Genomic DNA, 13,986 nt, shown 5'->3' on the forward strand with positions numbered 1-13,986 from the left:
GCCCCACCCTTCCTTGAGGATGTGGCCCCGCTGGTGCTGTCCTCAATTCGGGTACCAGTCCGGGGACCCCAATATGTGTAACCAACTGCCTTCTCAAGCAGAAGTGCGGAAAGGGTTGGTGTGAGTTCTACCAGGATGTTAGGGTCCTTCCAGCTGGGGGACCACAGCTGGGGACTCACGATGGGACCCTGAAACTAGGTCCTGAAAAGTTACGCAGGTGAAGGGGGAGAGTGGGAGGGTGTTCGCGCAGGGCAGAGGGCAGGGGTAGGGGACAGAGGGAGGAAACAGTGATTCTGGGCGATACATCAGTGTGACTGATCACGGAGGGAGGGGTAGGTGGGAAGATGAGTGGCGAGCAGGGGCGGATCTTGATGGTGTTTAGAGTCGTCTGTAGGAAAGGGAAGTCATTGTAGGGTTCTCAACAGATGAGTGACATGGCCAGAAGTGTACTTGAGAAGAGTCTCACTAACCCTGCCCTGCAGTGAGCCAGCCAGCTGCGTGTCCACCTGCGTGCCCTTTCCCACCTCCTCTCCTTCTGCCCGGAACTCCTGTCCTCTCTGCGTCTTGCTGGATACCCCTGCTGACACTTTTAAGAATCAACTCAGCAGAGTCCAGTGAAGCATGGCAGCTGGGCCACACATGTTTATGTCTTCTCTTCCCAAGCCCCATTCAAATGAAAAGGATTTTTTAAAAAAACCCTGAGACTTCTCTGGCGGTGCAGTGGTTAAGACTCCGCACTTCCACTGCAGGGGGCACAAGTTCAATCACTGGTCGGGGAACTAAGATCCCGCGTGCCGTGTGGTACAGCAAAAAAACCCAAAACAACAACAAAAAAAACCCACAAAAAAACCTTGTACAAGAATGTTCATAGCAGCTTCATTTGCAATAGCCCCAAACTGGAAGCAGCCCAGGTATCCATCTAGTGAAGAACGGATAAACAAATTGCTATAGTCATCTGATGGAATACTACTCAGCCGTGAAAAGGAACAAACTGCTGATGCATGTGACAACGTAGTTAAATTTCAAAAATAATGTGTTCAGTGAAAGAAGCCAAACACAGAGTAAAAGTGTATGATGCCATTTATATGAAATTCTAGCAGAGGAAAAACTGACCTATGGCAGTAGAAATCGAATTAGTGGGCTTCCCTGGTGGCGCAGTGGTTGAGAGTCTGCCTGCCGATGCAGGGGACACGGGTTCGAGCCCTGGTCTGGGAAGATCCCACATGCCGCGGAGCAACTAGGCCCGTGAGCCACAACTGCTGAGCCTGCGCGTCTGGAGCCTGTGCTCCGCAACAAGAGAGGCCACGATAGTGAGAGGCCCGCGCACCGCGATGAAGAGTGGCCCCCACTTGCCGCAACTAGAGAAAGCCCTAGCACAGAAACGAAGACCCAACATAACAATCAATCAATCAATCAATAAATAAATCTTTAAAAAAAAAAAAAAAAAAAAAAAAGAAATCGAATTAGTGGTTGTTGCTTGGGGAGTGGAGGGGCCAGGAGGGGCTGACTGGGCTCTGCTCACACAGTGTGGTTCCTTTTCCAAGCTGAGTCTCCTAGAACCATCCTTCATTACCCAGAAGCCTCTCAGCCACCCCTCAACTGTGCCACGTGTGCCTCAAACTCTCTGTACCCCCAGCCTAACTCTCCCACTTCCCTTCTCTTTCATGCTGCATTCCCCACTCAGGGGACGATCGCACCGCTGGCCACCGGTCACCAGTCATCTCCTGTTGTGGCCTCCGAGCCCTGAGATAACCCCTCTGCCTGATCGTAGGAGTGAAATTGGAGAGTTGTCCTGGCAAGACCACCCCGCCACCCAGCTCAGTGGGTTGGGAAATCTCTCTAAGAACAGGTCTCACCCATCTTTGTATCCACGCAGACGCAGGTCCACAGGTGAAAGGATACACTGACCAAGCAACCAGGTGATGACTGACCAGGGTTTCCAGCACCTGGAACCCTGGCCTTCCTCCCCGCAGCTGGGAATCCCCCTGAGTCCTGCCAGCTGGAGGCAGACATGCCAGCAGGGCCAGCACGTTGCAGAGTCTCAAGGGCCAAGGCTGGCCTCCCCTTGTTCCTGTTCCTCCTTTTCGTGTCCCCGGCTCCTGAGTGCCCTCCCATGTCCCTCCAGATCTCTCCTCCCTCCTTACTCCCATTGTGCTGCCCACTAGCTGGAGCCGGAACCAGAGGTCCCCACAATCCTCTTGTGCATCCCGGCACAGCCCCTGCCCCCCCTGCTCCTCACCCCACCCCCGCCCTGCCACCTTCTTCTTCCCTCTACAAGCAAGAGGCACTGCAGAGTGACCGCTGCCCTGGGCTGGGGCAGAGCTCACCCTTCCTACCTCCTCTGAGACCCTCTTCCTCCTGCTCCCACCAGAAGGGTCCGTCCTTGCTCTCCCAGCATCCCGTCTCCCCAGGATCTGCAATTCACCCTCTCCCTGGGCTAGCCCCTTCCTTCCTTCAAGCACACGCAGGTCACCCCATCTTAAAAAAGCTTCCCTTGGTCCTGTCTTCACCACTGCCTGCCCTCTCCTTCCTTTCACCCAGATCTGAGCTCGGAGTTTGCTGCGTGCTCCCAGACTCTGGGTTCTACCCCTGTCGTGCTAATGAAATGCCCTGTGGGAGGCCACAGGCCTTCCTGGGCGAATGCTGGCTTCCTTCCTTGTGGAGCCCACTCTGGCCTGTTGACTCTCACTGCAGGCTCCGTGGGGCGGGGCCAGCCAGGAACAGGTGTGTCTGTGTAGGTGTGTGTAGGGGGCGAGGAGGGGGGGAGGGTGTGGGGTAGGGGGCGAGGAGGGGGGGAGGGTGTGGGGTAGGGGGCGAGGAGGGGGGAGGGGGTGGGGTAGGGGGTGAGGAGGGGGGAGGGGGGGTAGGGGGCGAGGAGGGGGGGAGGGTGTGGGGTAGGGGGCGAGGAGGGGGGGAGGGTGTGGGGTAGGGGGCGAGGAGGGGGAGGGGTGGGGTAGGGGGCGAGGAGGGGGGAGGGGTGGGGTAGGGGGCGAGGAGGGGGGAGGGGGTGGGGTAGGGGGCAAGGAGGGGGGGAGGGGGTGGGGTAGGGGGCGAGGAGGGGGGGAGGGGGTGGGGGAAGGGGCTCCCTCCTGCCCTAATGGTGGCCCTTCTCCAGCCTCCTTACTCTCTGCTCTCCTCTCTGGTCTCCCTTCTGGAAGAGTCTGTGCACCTGGGCTGCAGCCTTTACCTTCACCAGGTCCCTTGGGACTGTGTCTTAGTCCTGGCTCTGTCTCCTTCCGGTTTTGAGCAGCATATTTGTTCACCAACAGATTCCACCGTCTCCACTGCATAACCCGGGGTGACCTCCACAGGACAGGACTAACGCCATTGTCATCTCCCCCCTCCCCCAAATGGCTCCACTTCATTTACTGATTCAAATGGTTATTCATTCCCTGTGAATTCAACAAATGCCTCCCGGCATAACCCGGGGTGACCTCCACAGGACAGGACTAACGCCATTGTCATCTCCCCCCTCCCCCAAATGGCTCCACTTCATTTACTGATTCAAATGGTTATTCATTCCCTGTGAATTCAACAAATGCCTCTCACTCTCCACTCCTTCACACTGTCCTCCATTTCTCCAGGTGGGATTCATTTTCATTTTGTAGCCACATCTTTGGTTGTCACTTATACCTGTCTCTTCCCAAGTCCCTTTGGAGGTCACCACGGGTCATCGTCGTGGAGGGGTCTGGGAGGCGAATTGTCCTTCAGATAAAAGCTTCCTGGGCCCAAGGGTGGCAGGGCCTTTGAGCTGAGCGTTTGGGTGGGGGGCCAGGGTGGGGATTGCCCTGTCTTCGTGACCCACTTCTCTCTGCATGGAGGTCGTTGGGCCTAGTTGCTGTTTCTCTTTCTCTTTGCCTGGGAGACCCTTAATCCCCCTCGCAATAGAACCCACACATGAAATAGAGCCGGGGAATGTGGCTGGGGGTTGAGCCCCGGCCCCCTGTGAGGTCTGCCCGCCACACCTGGACACCCCACCCTTCTCTCCAAAACTGGCCTTGAACTGTGGGCCCAAGCCCACCCGGCCTTGTGGCACAGTGCCAGCTCTGGGCCCAGCCTCCCGGGCCGTTTCCATCAGGCCAGGCTTCATCTTTAGCCAAACAGCAGGCACCAGGGGCTCTCGGGCCCCTCACAGAGCTCCCAGCCCCAGCTTGGACCCTGAGTCGCTGGGCTCCACAGCTGTCAAGCTCAGTGGCCCCAGGGCCTGTCCTGGTGCACAGTGGGGTGGGCACAGCTCTGACCTGGTGACCTTGTTGTCGGGTGCAAACGTGTCAAAGGCCATTTGCTGACCCTGTGGACTTGGGTGGGGTAATAAAAGATATGTGTGTGAAGTGGTTGAATGCTGGTTTCACCGCACCGACCCTGCATCTCGGGCCTCTGTGATCCTTATTCCCAGGGCCTAGGCTCCAGGGGAGTTGGGGACCAGAAGGAGATGAGAATGAGAAAGGCCAGGCCTCTCCCCTGCCCTCCATCCCTTCCCTCTTGTCCCGTATCCCCTCTCCCTCCCCCCTCACCTGGCTCACACCAGCCACATGTCCCACTCAAGCTTCAGCTGGCACTCAGGGGCCTACTCCCTCTTTTATTACCTCACCCAAGCCCACAGAGTCAGCAAGGGGGCCTCTTAATTGTTTCCAGAACAGGGCAGTATGGGGTTTCCTCAGAGGCCCCCCTGGCTGAATGCTCTGCACCCCTGGGGGCATCAGGAAGCACCCGGGGCCCAGTGACCTGAGAGGACCCCTTAGTGTTTACTGTCTGCAGTCACATTTTTCCAAGGCGACTTGGCTGTTTTTCTACCTTTTGACGATCTGCTCAGCAGCTCATTCATTCATTCAATACTTAAAACGCTGGGCCCTGTGCTGGATGTAGCAAACATAGGAATGCGGCAGGTTATCTGCCCACAGGGGTCTGCAGACTTGTGGGCTTCTGAGACTGAAACTCTCAGAGGCGAGGTCTGCATACCACCCTGCCCCCCCCCCACCTCCCCCTGCCCACAGTTCACTTCAGGCAAGTTGAGGGAACTGGGATGCCACTAGGGTGGGGGATAGGGCTTGGTACCAGAGTGAGGCAGGAAGGGGGCGCAGGGCGGTCTGGGCAAGGGGGCAGAGCCACTGACAGAAGGCGGGTGGCTGGGTGAAGGGGGGAGAACAGTTGGCAGCCTCTCAGCCTCAGCTTAATTCCCTGGGCGAATAGCAGCCCTGGGAGGGCTGCCGGCAGTCCACTGCGGCTTCGAAGGGTCTTGGGGGCTGTGGGTAGGGTGGGATGTATGCAAGCAGCCTGTGCTCCCCACTTCCTGGAACTCTCGCTTTCCGGGGAGCTCAGCGAGCTGAGCTGCTTCCTTCAAGGGGAAAGGGGTCTGGGGCTCGGACCCAGGCTGCTGTCCTGCCCTCAGATCAGCGTCTGGGTGACAGGGCTCTGCTGGGAGCTGGAGTGGGGGGCAGCAGCGAGACCTGCGGGCCCCGTCTCCCGCCTTGGTTACCAGTCACGGTGGCTCTGACCTGTCCCACCTGGGAGCCTCAGAGTGGGCTGGACACATGTGCCCCAGGAGGAAGGGGACCCCCCAGGGCTTCCATGCCCCTCCTTGGCTCACACTGGCCAGCGCAGGCCCAGCCTGGGTGGCCTCACAAAGCGTCCTCCCCTGTCCCGGTGCCTCCCCTCCCTTGTCACCTGTGTTTTCCTCTTCATCACACAAGAATGTCAGCAGGACCTGGGGCCACTCTCCCACCCCATTGTTAAGGCAGCCCCTCTCCACAGCCCCACCCCTGACAGGCCCAGGCCTGCCCCGCAGGGCCAGCCCACTCCCCCCTGCCGGGAGTCCAAATACACCTGTTTACCTTTGGGCCTCAGCCCAGGATGGAAGCTCGCCTGACTCCTGACCATCTCCTCCCACCCGCCCTCACAGGCCTTCTTTCCTGCCCTCCAGCTCACCTGCTTCCTTCTGCAAGTCTGGGTCCCCAGTATGTTGAGGGGGGCGGAGGCAGGGAGAAGAGTGCTTCCTGCCCGCAGCTCAGCTCTCCAGGAGGCGTGGCCCATTTGCTTCAGGCCAGCACGGAATCCCATCCCGGGGGCCTTCCAGTCACTGGAGCTGGGGGTGGCCTGTCCCGTGGAACAGGATGTACTCTGGGCAGACGGGGAGGGTCCCCAAAGCCTGAGTTCCTGCCCTTTCCCCCTCATCCCTTTCCTGGCTGGGGATACATGGGGGAGGGAGGATAGGGAAGAGGTGGAAAGTTAGGAGACAGAAAGGTGGCTTCTTGCTTTGGGAAGGGACTGTATCACACCTGAGGGTGAAGTGGCTGAAGGGCTTCTCACCTCAAAAGTGGAGATCAAAGGAAATGCGAAACCTACTCAGAGAGAGCTTGAGTCATGGGCTCAAAGCCACTCAGTGCAAAAGAGAAAGGACAACTCAGTGCAACATGGGGTCCTGGATTGGGATGCTGGAATGGAGAGGAGCATTACTGGGGTGATCTGCAAGATGTGCATGGGGTCTGCGGTTAGATGGGATTACCAGGTCAATGTTAATTTCCTGATTGTGATGGTGGATTATGGAGGCGTGTCCTTGTTCTAAGGAAATACACACTAAAGTATCTAGTGCTAATGGGGCATCCTGTCTGCAACTTACTGTTAATGGTGCAAAATATATATTGACTGGGATTACATTGAATCTATAAATAAATACGGAGTCACTGAACGTCTTTTTTAAAAAGCCACCCAGACAAGGGCCAGGGCAGGGATGAATAGGAGGGACGGGATCCACTCACGCTTCCCGCCCCCTCAACCGCCACCCCCCAAACGCTGCCTGCTGAAAGGGCGTGTGAAGCCCTGTGTTCCGGCCCCTTCGGAGCCCCCTCGTAGCTTTGGCTGCTCGTTGGCAGCATCCACGGACCCTTAAAAGTGCCAGTGTCTGGCTCCCGCCCCCAGAGACGCTAGTCTCAGGCATAGGGATTTTCAGGAGCTCCTGGTGATTCTTCCTGGCAGCCAGAAGCTTCTTCAGCCTTTCCTTACCTGGCAGGCAGTTCTGCCAGCCCCTGACCTTGCCCCTCTTCCCCCAGCATGGGCCCAGGCAGAGGGTGAGGAGAGGAGACAGTGACAGGCCCCACCTGTCAATCCAGGGTATACCCCTTTGGGTGGGGGCTGGAGGCTGATCCTGGGGGCCAGTGGAGAGGCTGGAGCCCCCATGTTCCCCCAGTGCTGGGGAGTGTGGGGGGTGGGGAAGGCCGGTGGGTGGTGGGGAGAGGGAGGGAGCCGTTGCTTAGGGGGTGAAGGGAGTCTCAGAGGGAGGCTGGGGCAGCCTCCTCAGCAAGCGGTGGGAAGGGGATGGGCTGGCTTCTGAGCTCGGTAAGGCCCCAACCCGGCTGGCCCTGCAGTGTGTGCACCCTTCTGAAATATTTGGAATAATTAGCAAGTGAAAGCAGCAAGTTGGCGGGGGAATGCCAGGTTGGCCTGGAGCCAGCCTCGAGTGCAAGGAAAGAAAGGGGCTTCAGGAGAAAGGGGCCCGTGGAGGCTGGGCAGGATTGTGTAGGACAGTGCCCGTTGTGTGTGTGTGTGTGTGTGTGTGTGTGTGTGTGTGTGCGCGCGCGCGCGCGCGCACGCGCGTGAGTGCTGGGGGAAGGGGCTGTGCACCACAAGGGCGTGCTGGCGGGGCCAGGTGTGGGCTCGGGGGAGAGATGGGTTCCAGGCAAAGCTGGGGTGAGGGGGTTGAAAGGTGCCTGCTGAGTGTCACATATTTGCTGTGCCTCAGTTTCCCCATCAGAACTCTGGTACGTTGGTTCCTCACAGGCTGGAGCTATAGGGTCTAGGCACCCCGTCTTCCGTCTTCCCTGATGGCCTCCCTCAGCCCCAACCTGCATTGGAGGGAAGGCGCTGGGCGGGGTGAATGAACCCCAGGGTGGCAAGTGGGGCCCCAGGGGCTGGGGCCCTCTGACCTCACACCCTGTCCCTTCAGGAAGGGACCAAGGGAGGGAGGAGCTGGAGACAGGCCCAGGCGAGGACCGCAGGCGAGCCTGGGCAGGCCCTCGAGGTGGGCGAGGTGGGGGACGTGAGCCGAGCCCTGGGCAAGCTCAGCCTTTGTGAGTCCCCAGGGCCAGGGAGGGGGCTGTGGGTACAGTCTCCCCATTGCACAGACAGCGGTGCCGAGGCCCTGGCTGCAGGGGACCCCCGAGGGCTGCCTCTCAGCCCCTTTCTCTCTGGGGACCCAGAGATCATGGGGGGTGCATCAGGGGGCACTCTGCAGGCCTTTGGTGCCCCCCATCTTCCTCCCAGCCATTCCCCCTCGGGCCTTGGCCTCCCCAAAACTGGCCCATGCTTTTCCCCAGAGAAAGTTGCAAGCAGGTCCATTTTGAGATTTTTTAAAACTTTATTTTTAAAAATTTTTTTATTGTAAATAACTTTCCATGAAAAAGGTTAAATTGCCCAATGGGGCAGGAGGGTGGATGTGGGATGCAGCCCAGGGGGCTTAGGGTGGAGCAAGACACTCGCCCGCAGGAGTGCAAGCAAGGGCACGGGGCCGTTCCCCCTTCCTGGTCCCATTGGTTCTAGCAAGCACTGCGTCCCTCCCAGTTAAGCCTCAGCTATAGCTACACTCACTACGTTAGTCTGTCTGTCCCCTTTCCCTCTGCAGCTTGGCTGCCCCAGCCCGTAACCCCCAGAGCCCCAACTCCCCGCTGCTCTCAGCCTCAAGTTGGGCTCAAAGATTAGGGATACCCTCTGCCCCACCTCTAGGGATGAAGCCAGAAGACCCCAGAGGCCTTAGAAAATCTCCTGGCTCCACCCGGCACCCCGGCCTCGTTTCTGTCTCCTCTCTCTTCCCCCCTCCCCCTAGCTCCGCCCCACATACTGCCGGCCCCAGCCCCAGGGAAGCTCTGCCCGGAGAGGCCTTTAGGGTGTTAATTTGCAGTCACCTAATCAGCATTTGTTGTACCTGGGGAACTTTCTCTGGATAGAGACCTGGGGAGGAGAGCGGGAGAGAGAGAAGCTTCGAAGCCAAGATGCTCTAGGGCGGGCCCTGTACTGATGCTTCCAGCTTGGCCAGGGCCCCTCCAAGACACAGCTCTCATAGTGCAGGGCCCTTAGTGTGTCCCTGGGGCAGGGAAGAAGTGGATCAATGAAACACTGTGGGTATGGGGGGCTGGGGAGGGGAGGCAGCAATTTTGGTCCTGGGCCCCAGTTCTCAGCCTGCTGGACTAGAATCTGAGGATGGCCTGGGCTGGGGGCCGTGTGGCCTCGTGGGGTGACCTGGCCCAGCCCCTGCCTGGGCGGTAGGGTGTCCACGGGCCTGCACTGGCTGGGGGGAGGGGGGCAGTCTGGGCCCAGACTTGGGCGCTGTCTGGAGGCGGGGCAGGGCGTGGCTTCTTACAGGAAGGCGCCCATGCTGGCCCAATCGTGCAGGTCAGAGGCCAGGGTGGCATCCCCGGCCTCAAAGAGGGGCTCGGGGGGCAGGCAGCTACTGCCGCTCTCGTCCCAGGGGTGCTGCAGGAAGGATGTGGCCAGGAAGGTCTCGTCGAAGTCCAGGCTGTCGGTAGCCTGCTCCACCGGCAGCCCCCAGGTAACAGGGCAGTCGATGTGGCGGCCGTGGACGGTGAGGTCCACGTCCCCGTGCGAGGCGGGGCTCAGCGGCGGGCTCAGCTCCAAGGCCTCCAGCGTGCCCAGCTCCCCACCCAGTGTGCCGGCGTCGAAGATGGCCTCCCAGTCAAAGTTGCCCTTGAGGGGTTCCAGCTCGCCCTGCTCCTCCTGGGTCAGCAGCAGGGTGCTGGAGGGCCGCGGGACCTTGGCCACCCGCTTGGGCAGCGGCTGTTTACGCTTATGCCCCAGCCTGCCCTCGCCCGCACCCCAGCCCGCCTCCCCAGTGGCCTCCTCGAACTCCCGCAGCAGCTGCTGGGCCTCGGTGTTCACGGTCAGTGGCCCGGCCCACGGGGCGGAGCTGGGCTCCGGCGCGGCCTGGCGGGCAAAGGCTGGGTGGATGTGGACTGGGGGCAACCGCCGCTTCTTGAAGGCCCCACTCAGCAGCCGCTCGGCGTACTGGGGGTCGATGCGCCAGAAGCCCCCCTTGCCTGGCTCGTCCTTCTCCCGAGGCACCTTGATGAAGCACTTGTTCAGGGACAGGTTGTGGCGGATGGAGTTCTGGACACAGGGAGACAGTAGAGAAGGAAGACGGCTGGGTGAGTGGGTGGGGTCAGTGATGGGGGGGGCGCCTAGAGCCACTGCCAGCCCCGCCACCACCTTCTCTCTGATGGGGGCAGGGGAGACAGAGGCGCTGCTCCGACCAGGAGGCTCTGGGACACCAGCCACGGGGCACCGGGAGCTGGGAGTGCTGTCGGGGGCTTTTGTTCCCTGTTGCCAGGATATCTGCCTGCTCAGTCATCCGAGCCCTGAGCCGCAGGGTGGCTCTCACTGCCACCCTGTCCTGCCCTCCCTCCCTTACCCCGCCGCTTGCGGCCTCTGGCCAAAGGCCTTGGCTCCCCCAGGGCCTGGACGGCCATCTCCCTCTGCCTGGGCCTGGCTGGCCTTCTCTGTTTGTGAAATGAGTGAGTGGGTGTGAGGGTGTGTGTGTGTGGGGGGAGGGATGGAGTGTGGGAGGATCTGATGACTTTCCTTGTTTGCAGAGCCGGCTGCTGGCCTGGGCCCTCACCCCCCATGTCCCCCTCCTCCCACCCCAGGCTCTGAGGCCTCAGTTGATTATTACCCAGCCAAGAGCATAGCGCTCATTCCTGGGGCCTCTCAGGCTTGGGGTAGGGTCGGGGGGGGGTGTGTGTGGAGGGTCTCTGCTTTCTCACCAAGGTTACAAATGGTACCTGCCCCAGGGTCAGGGCCTAAGCAAACGTGGAATAGCTTGGAACTGTGATCCTGTGACCTGTGCCACAGGGAAGGATCTGTGCATCCTCAGGGTCTCTGCCCCCAAGTAGCCCCTGATCCTGATGGTCGAAGATGCTCAGGGCAGTGTGTGCCCGGCCTTGAATCACCATCCTGCCTTGTTCACGCCCGGGTGCACAGGCCAAACCACGCTGGGGCACAGGGGTCTGGGGCCTGGTCGGTGGGGCCGGCAGGTGAGTAGTGCCCCCTGGCAAGACTGGGATGTTTACACGGTGGCCTGGGCCCCTTGGCTGCTCTGTGCCAGGTTCTGGAGACTTGGAACATGAAGCCAGTGTGGGAGGCAAGAGCCCCTGTGGAAAGCACCTGGCTGAGGTAATTGTCCCCCCGGGGAGGTTGATGAGAAGAGGGGGAGGAGTGTAGGCAGGAAACTAGGGAGGGGTTGGGGTGGGGGCTGGCACAGCAGCTTTAGGAAGGCCCCGTAGCCCTTCCACTGGGACACAGCTGGCCTTCACACCCCACAGCACACCCCTCTCCCCTCCCAGACCCCCTCCAGCTGACTGAAACCAGGCAGGATGCAGAGCCTGGCAAGAACGATGCTTCTGTTCCTGCCTCCAGTCAGGTCCTGACAAACTGACCTGGAGTAGGGCAGTGTCTAGGAATTCTAGGACTCGGGACAAAAATGTGTCCCTCAGTCCATCAACCTACCCTGGGGGGCTGTGTCCACGCATAGTTCAGCCCTGGTCTTTGGGCTGAGCCTGCTGGATGAGTGACAAGTTTTTCCCACTTGCACCTCTGTGTCGGCGCCCCTAAAGCCCTCTGCACATCCTTCCCCCTCCCCCTCTGAGGTCAAAGGGGCGGCAGTCCAAGCACTGGGCTCCCTCAGGTCCTTCCTCGACGGCCTTCCTCTCTCGGGGCCCTGGCTGTACCGCGCCTACTCGGCCTGCGGATCTGGGATGTGAATCCAGTCCGCGCGGGCATGGGGAGGGAGGGAGGGCCTCCCCTACCTGCCAGGTGGGATCAGCGTGGCGGAAGTAGCAGAAGTTGTCCGTGATCCACTTGTAGATGGCCGACAGGGTGATCTTGGTGGCCTTGCTGGCCTGCATGGCCATGCAGATGAGCGTGGCATATGAGTAGGGCGGCTTCACTTGCGGGTTGGTGGCGTAGTCCACGTCGTCGGGAGGCGGGGCCTGCAGCCCCGGGGGGGCGCTCCGCGACGTGCACGAGGACGTGGGCTTGCCGGGCGTGTGCGGCTGTCCCAGGCAGGCGGGGTCGGCCGCCAGGGGAGACCCCGGCGCGGCCGAGCCTGGCACCTGGTGGTAGCCGTGGGGGTCGGTGCCCCCCGAAGGCAGGGCGGGGGCCTTGGCGTTGAGAATAGAGAATTCCTGCAGCCACTGCAGGCTGGTCAGGCTGTCATCCAGGGCGTCGGACTCCTCCAGGCCGCCTTCCGGTCCGGCCTCCTCCGCCGCCCCTGCTCCCGAGACGCGTAACCAGCTCTCCGCCATATCTGCGGGGACTCTCCGAGGGGGCGGTCAACATCCACGAGCCGAGCCGAGGGTGGCCGCCGAGCTCTCCGGGCCGCTGACTCCCGCGGCTTCAGTTACACAGCCTCCCGGAAGCGTGCTTCCATCCCGCGATCCGGGGGTAGCCTCCTCCGAACTGAATGTGCCTGCGGGGACCATAGCGGGAACTGAGCCCTCTTTCCCCACTCCCGAGGGGAGAGTGTGTGCGAAGGGGGAGGCTCTTACTAAAATCGTTCCCGCAGCTGGGGGGGATCTTTTACTGCCGAGGTCTGGGAAACAGAAGCTGTGCCCGGGGGTCCGACCCCCACCGGGTTCGCCTCGCTCTTTTCCTCTTTGATCTTTTAGAGGAGACTTAATTAGCCAAACGAGGGAATAGTGTAGGGGCATGCGAGGCCACCCCCTTCTCCCTCAAAGCGGGAAATTAACCCCCCTCTCTCCCTCCACAACAAATGGAAATGGGGCGAGAGAGTCCAGGAGGGTAGTACGACGGGGCGGGGGGCGGGGGAGGTCGTCTGATCTTTGAAAAGGGATATTAGGATGGGGATCAAGGGGAAGGAAGGAAACAAAACAGAGAGTTATAAGGGGGCGGGAAGTGAGTGTCCCCCAGACTCCTCTGATGTCAGTCCCCGGGCCCACCACTTCCGTCGGGGACGGATGGGAGAGTGGGCTGGTACCGACGCCCTCCCTTCCCACGGCCTGCAGCCCTCCCCGTCCCTTACCTGGCTCAGAGCGCAGCCCGGGCCAAAGGAAGGTTCTCGAAGAAGTTCCTCCCACTGCCCACCCCCACGGCGGCTCTCTGCCCCCAGCTCGAGGGCCCAGCCAGCAATCCTCGTCGCCCCCCACGCCCGACGGCGCCTCTCTGAACGCCAGCGGCCCGGGGACGGGCATTAAGTAGCCGCTCAGAAGGCTTCTCCTGCTGCCATGGCGACGCTCCGCCCATATAAACAGCTTCCGCTTCTGCCATTGGTCAGGGTGTCTCCAGGGAGACCGCGGGCTCTTACCACTCTCTCAGGCGGTAACTCTCTTCGAACTCCCTCCTGCCGCTCTCTCCCGCGCCACCCAGCCCCCTAACCGCCACCGCGTCCGGGCTCCGCGCATTCCCGCCCGAGGGCCCCGCGCAGGGCTCGGAGAGGCGCGCGGCTCGGCGCTCCCGCAGAGGCCCCGGGGCCGCCGGCGAGCAGTTCGCCGCGGGAACCGTACTCCCGCCCCACCCCCTTCCCATCTGGGCTGCTCAGAGTTGCAGACGGCTCCTGGGACGCAGCCCGTGGCGCGGGGGCCAAGGCTGGGTGCATGCTTGGGGGTTTCCTTTCCTCTCCGCTGGGCTGCGAGTGGCACTTCCTCACGTTTCTGCGGCCTGTCCCTGTCTCCCGACCGAGTGTCGTCTTGGTGCCCGCAAGCAGGTCTGACTCTCCGATGCCACCTGCCGCTCAGGTCCGCAGAAACCGCAGCACCGGTCGCAGACACCCCAAGGTGGCTAGGGTAATCCAGTGTTTCCCGGTAAGCGCTCCCTCCCCGCCCCGTCCTCAGCAAGATTCCCAGAAGCTGACATTCCAGACGCTTCTTCGGAGGTGCTCTCCCTCCTTTCCAGATAGCCGAGGAAGCAGAGCCGGTGGGTGAAACCCAGAAAAGCCGTGGACTTGCCAAATTCTCTTACTGGGGTCAT

At 60.9% G+C, this 13,986-nt stretch overlaps 1 protein-coding gene across 2 annotated transcripts; it reads right to left on the reverse strand.

Annotated features, from left to right (window-relative positions):
• Positions 1 to 8,330: 8,330 nt before the first annotated feature.
• On the reverse strand, positions 8,331 to 13,176 carry FOXJ1 (forkhead box J1). 2 transcript variants are annotated; one of them, XM_059906944.1, is made up of 3 exons: positions 13,043 to 13,176; positions 11,808 to 12,469; positions 8,331 to 10,113 (listed from the first exon to the last, which is right to left on the reverse strand). In XM_059906944.1, exons 2-3 carry the CDS (start codon positions 12,303 to 12,305, stop codon positions 9,346 to 9,348), a joined length of 1,266 nt encoding a protein of 421 aa, XP_059762927.1. In that variant the 5' UTR covers positions 12,306 to 12,469; positions 13,043 to 13,176; the 3' UTR covers positions 8,331 to 9,345. The 2 variants fall into 2 exon arrangements, with proteins under 2 accessions (XP_059762927.1, XP_059762928.1); XM_059906945.1 differs by lacking the exon at positions 13,043 to 13,176 and having other exon boundaries at positions 11,808 to 12,537.
• Between the last annotated feature and the right edge of the window lie 810 nt (positions 13,177 to 13,986).

Source organism: Balaenoptera ricei, chromosome 20 (genome assembly GCF_028023285.1).
Source record: "Balaenoptera ricei isolate mBalRic1 chromosome 20, mBalRic1.hap2, whole genome shotgun sequence".
In the NCBI taxonomy this organism is placed as follows: Eukaryota; Metazoa; Chordata; class Mammalia; order Artiodactyla; family Balaenopteridae; genus Balaenoptera; species Balaenoptera ricei.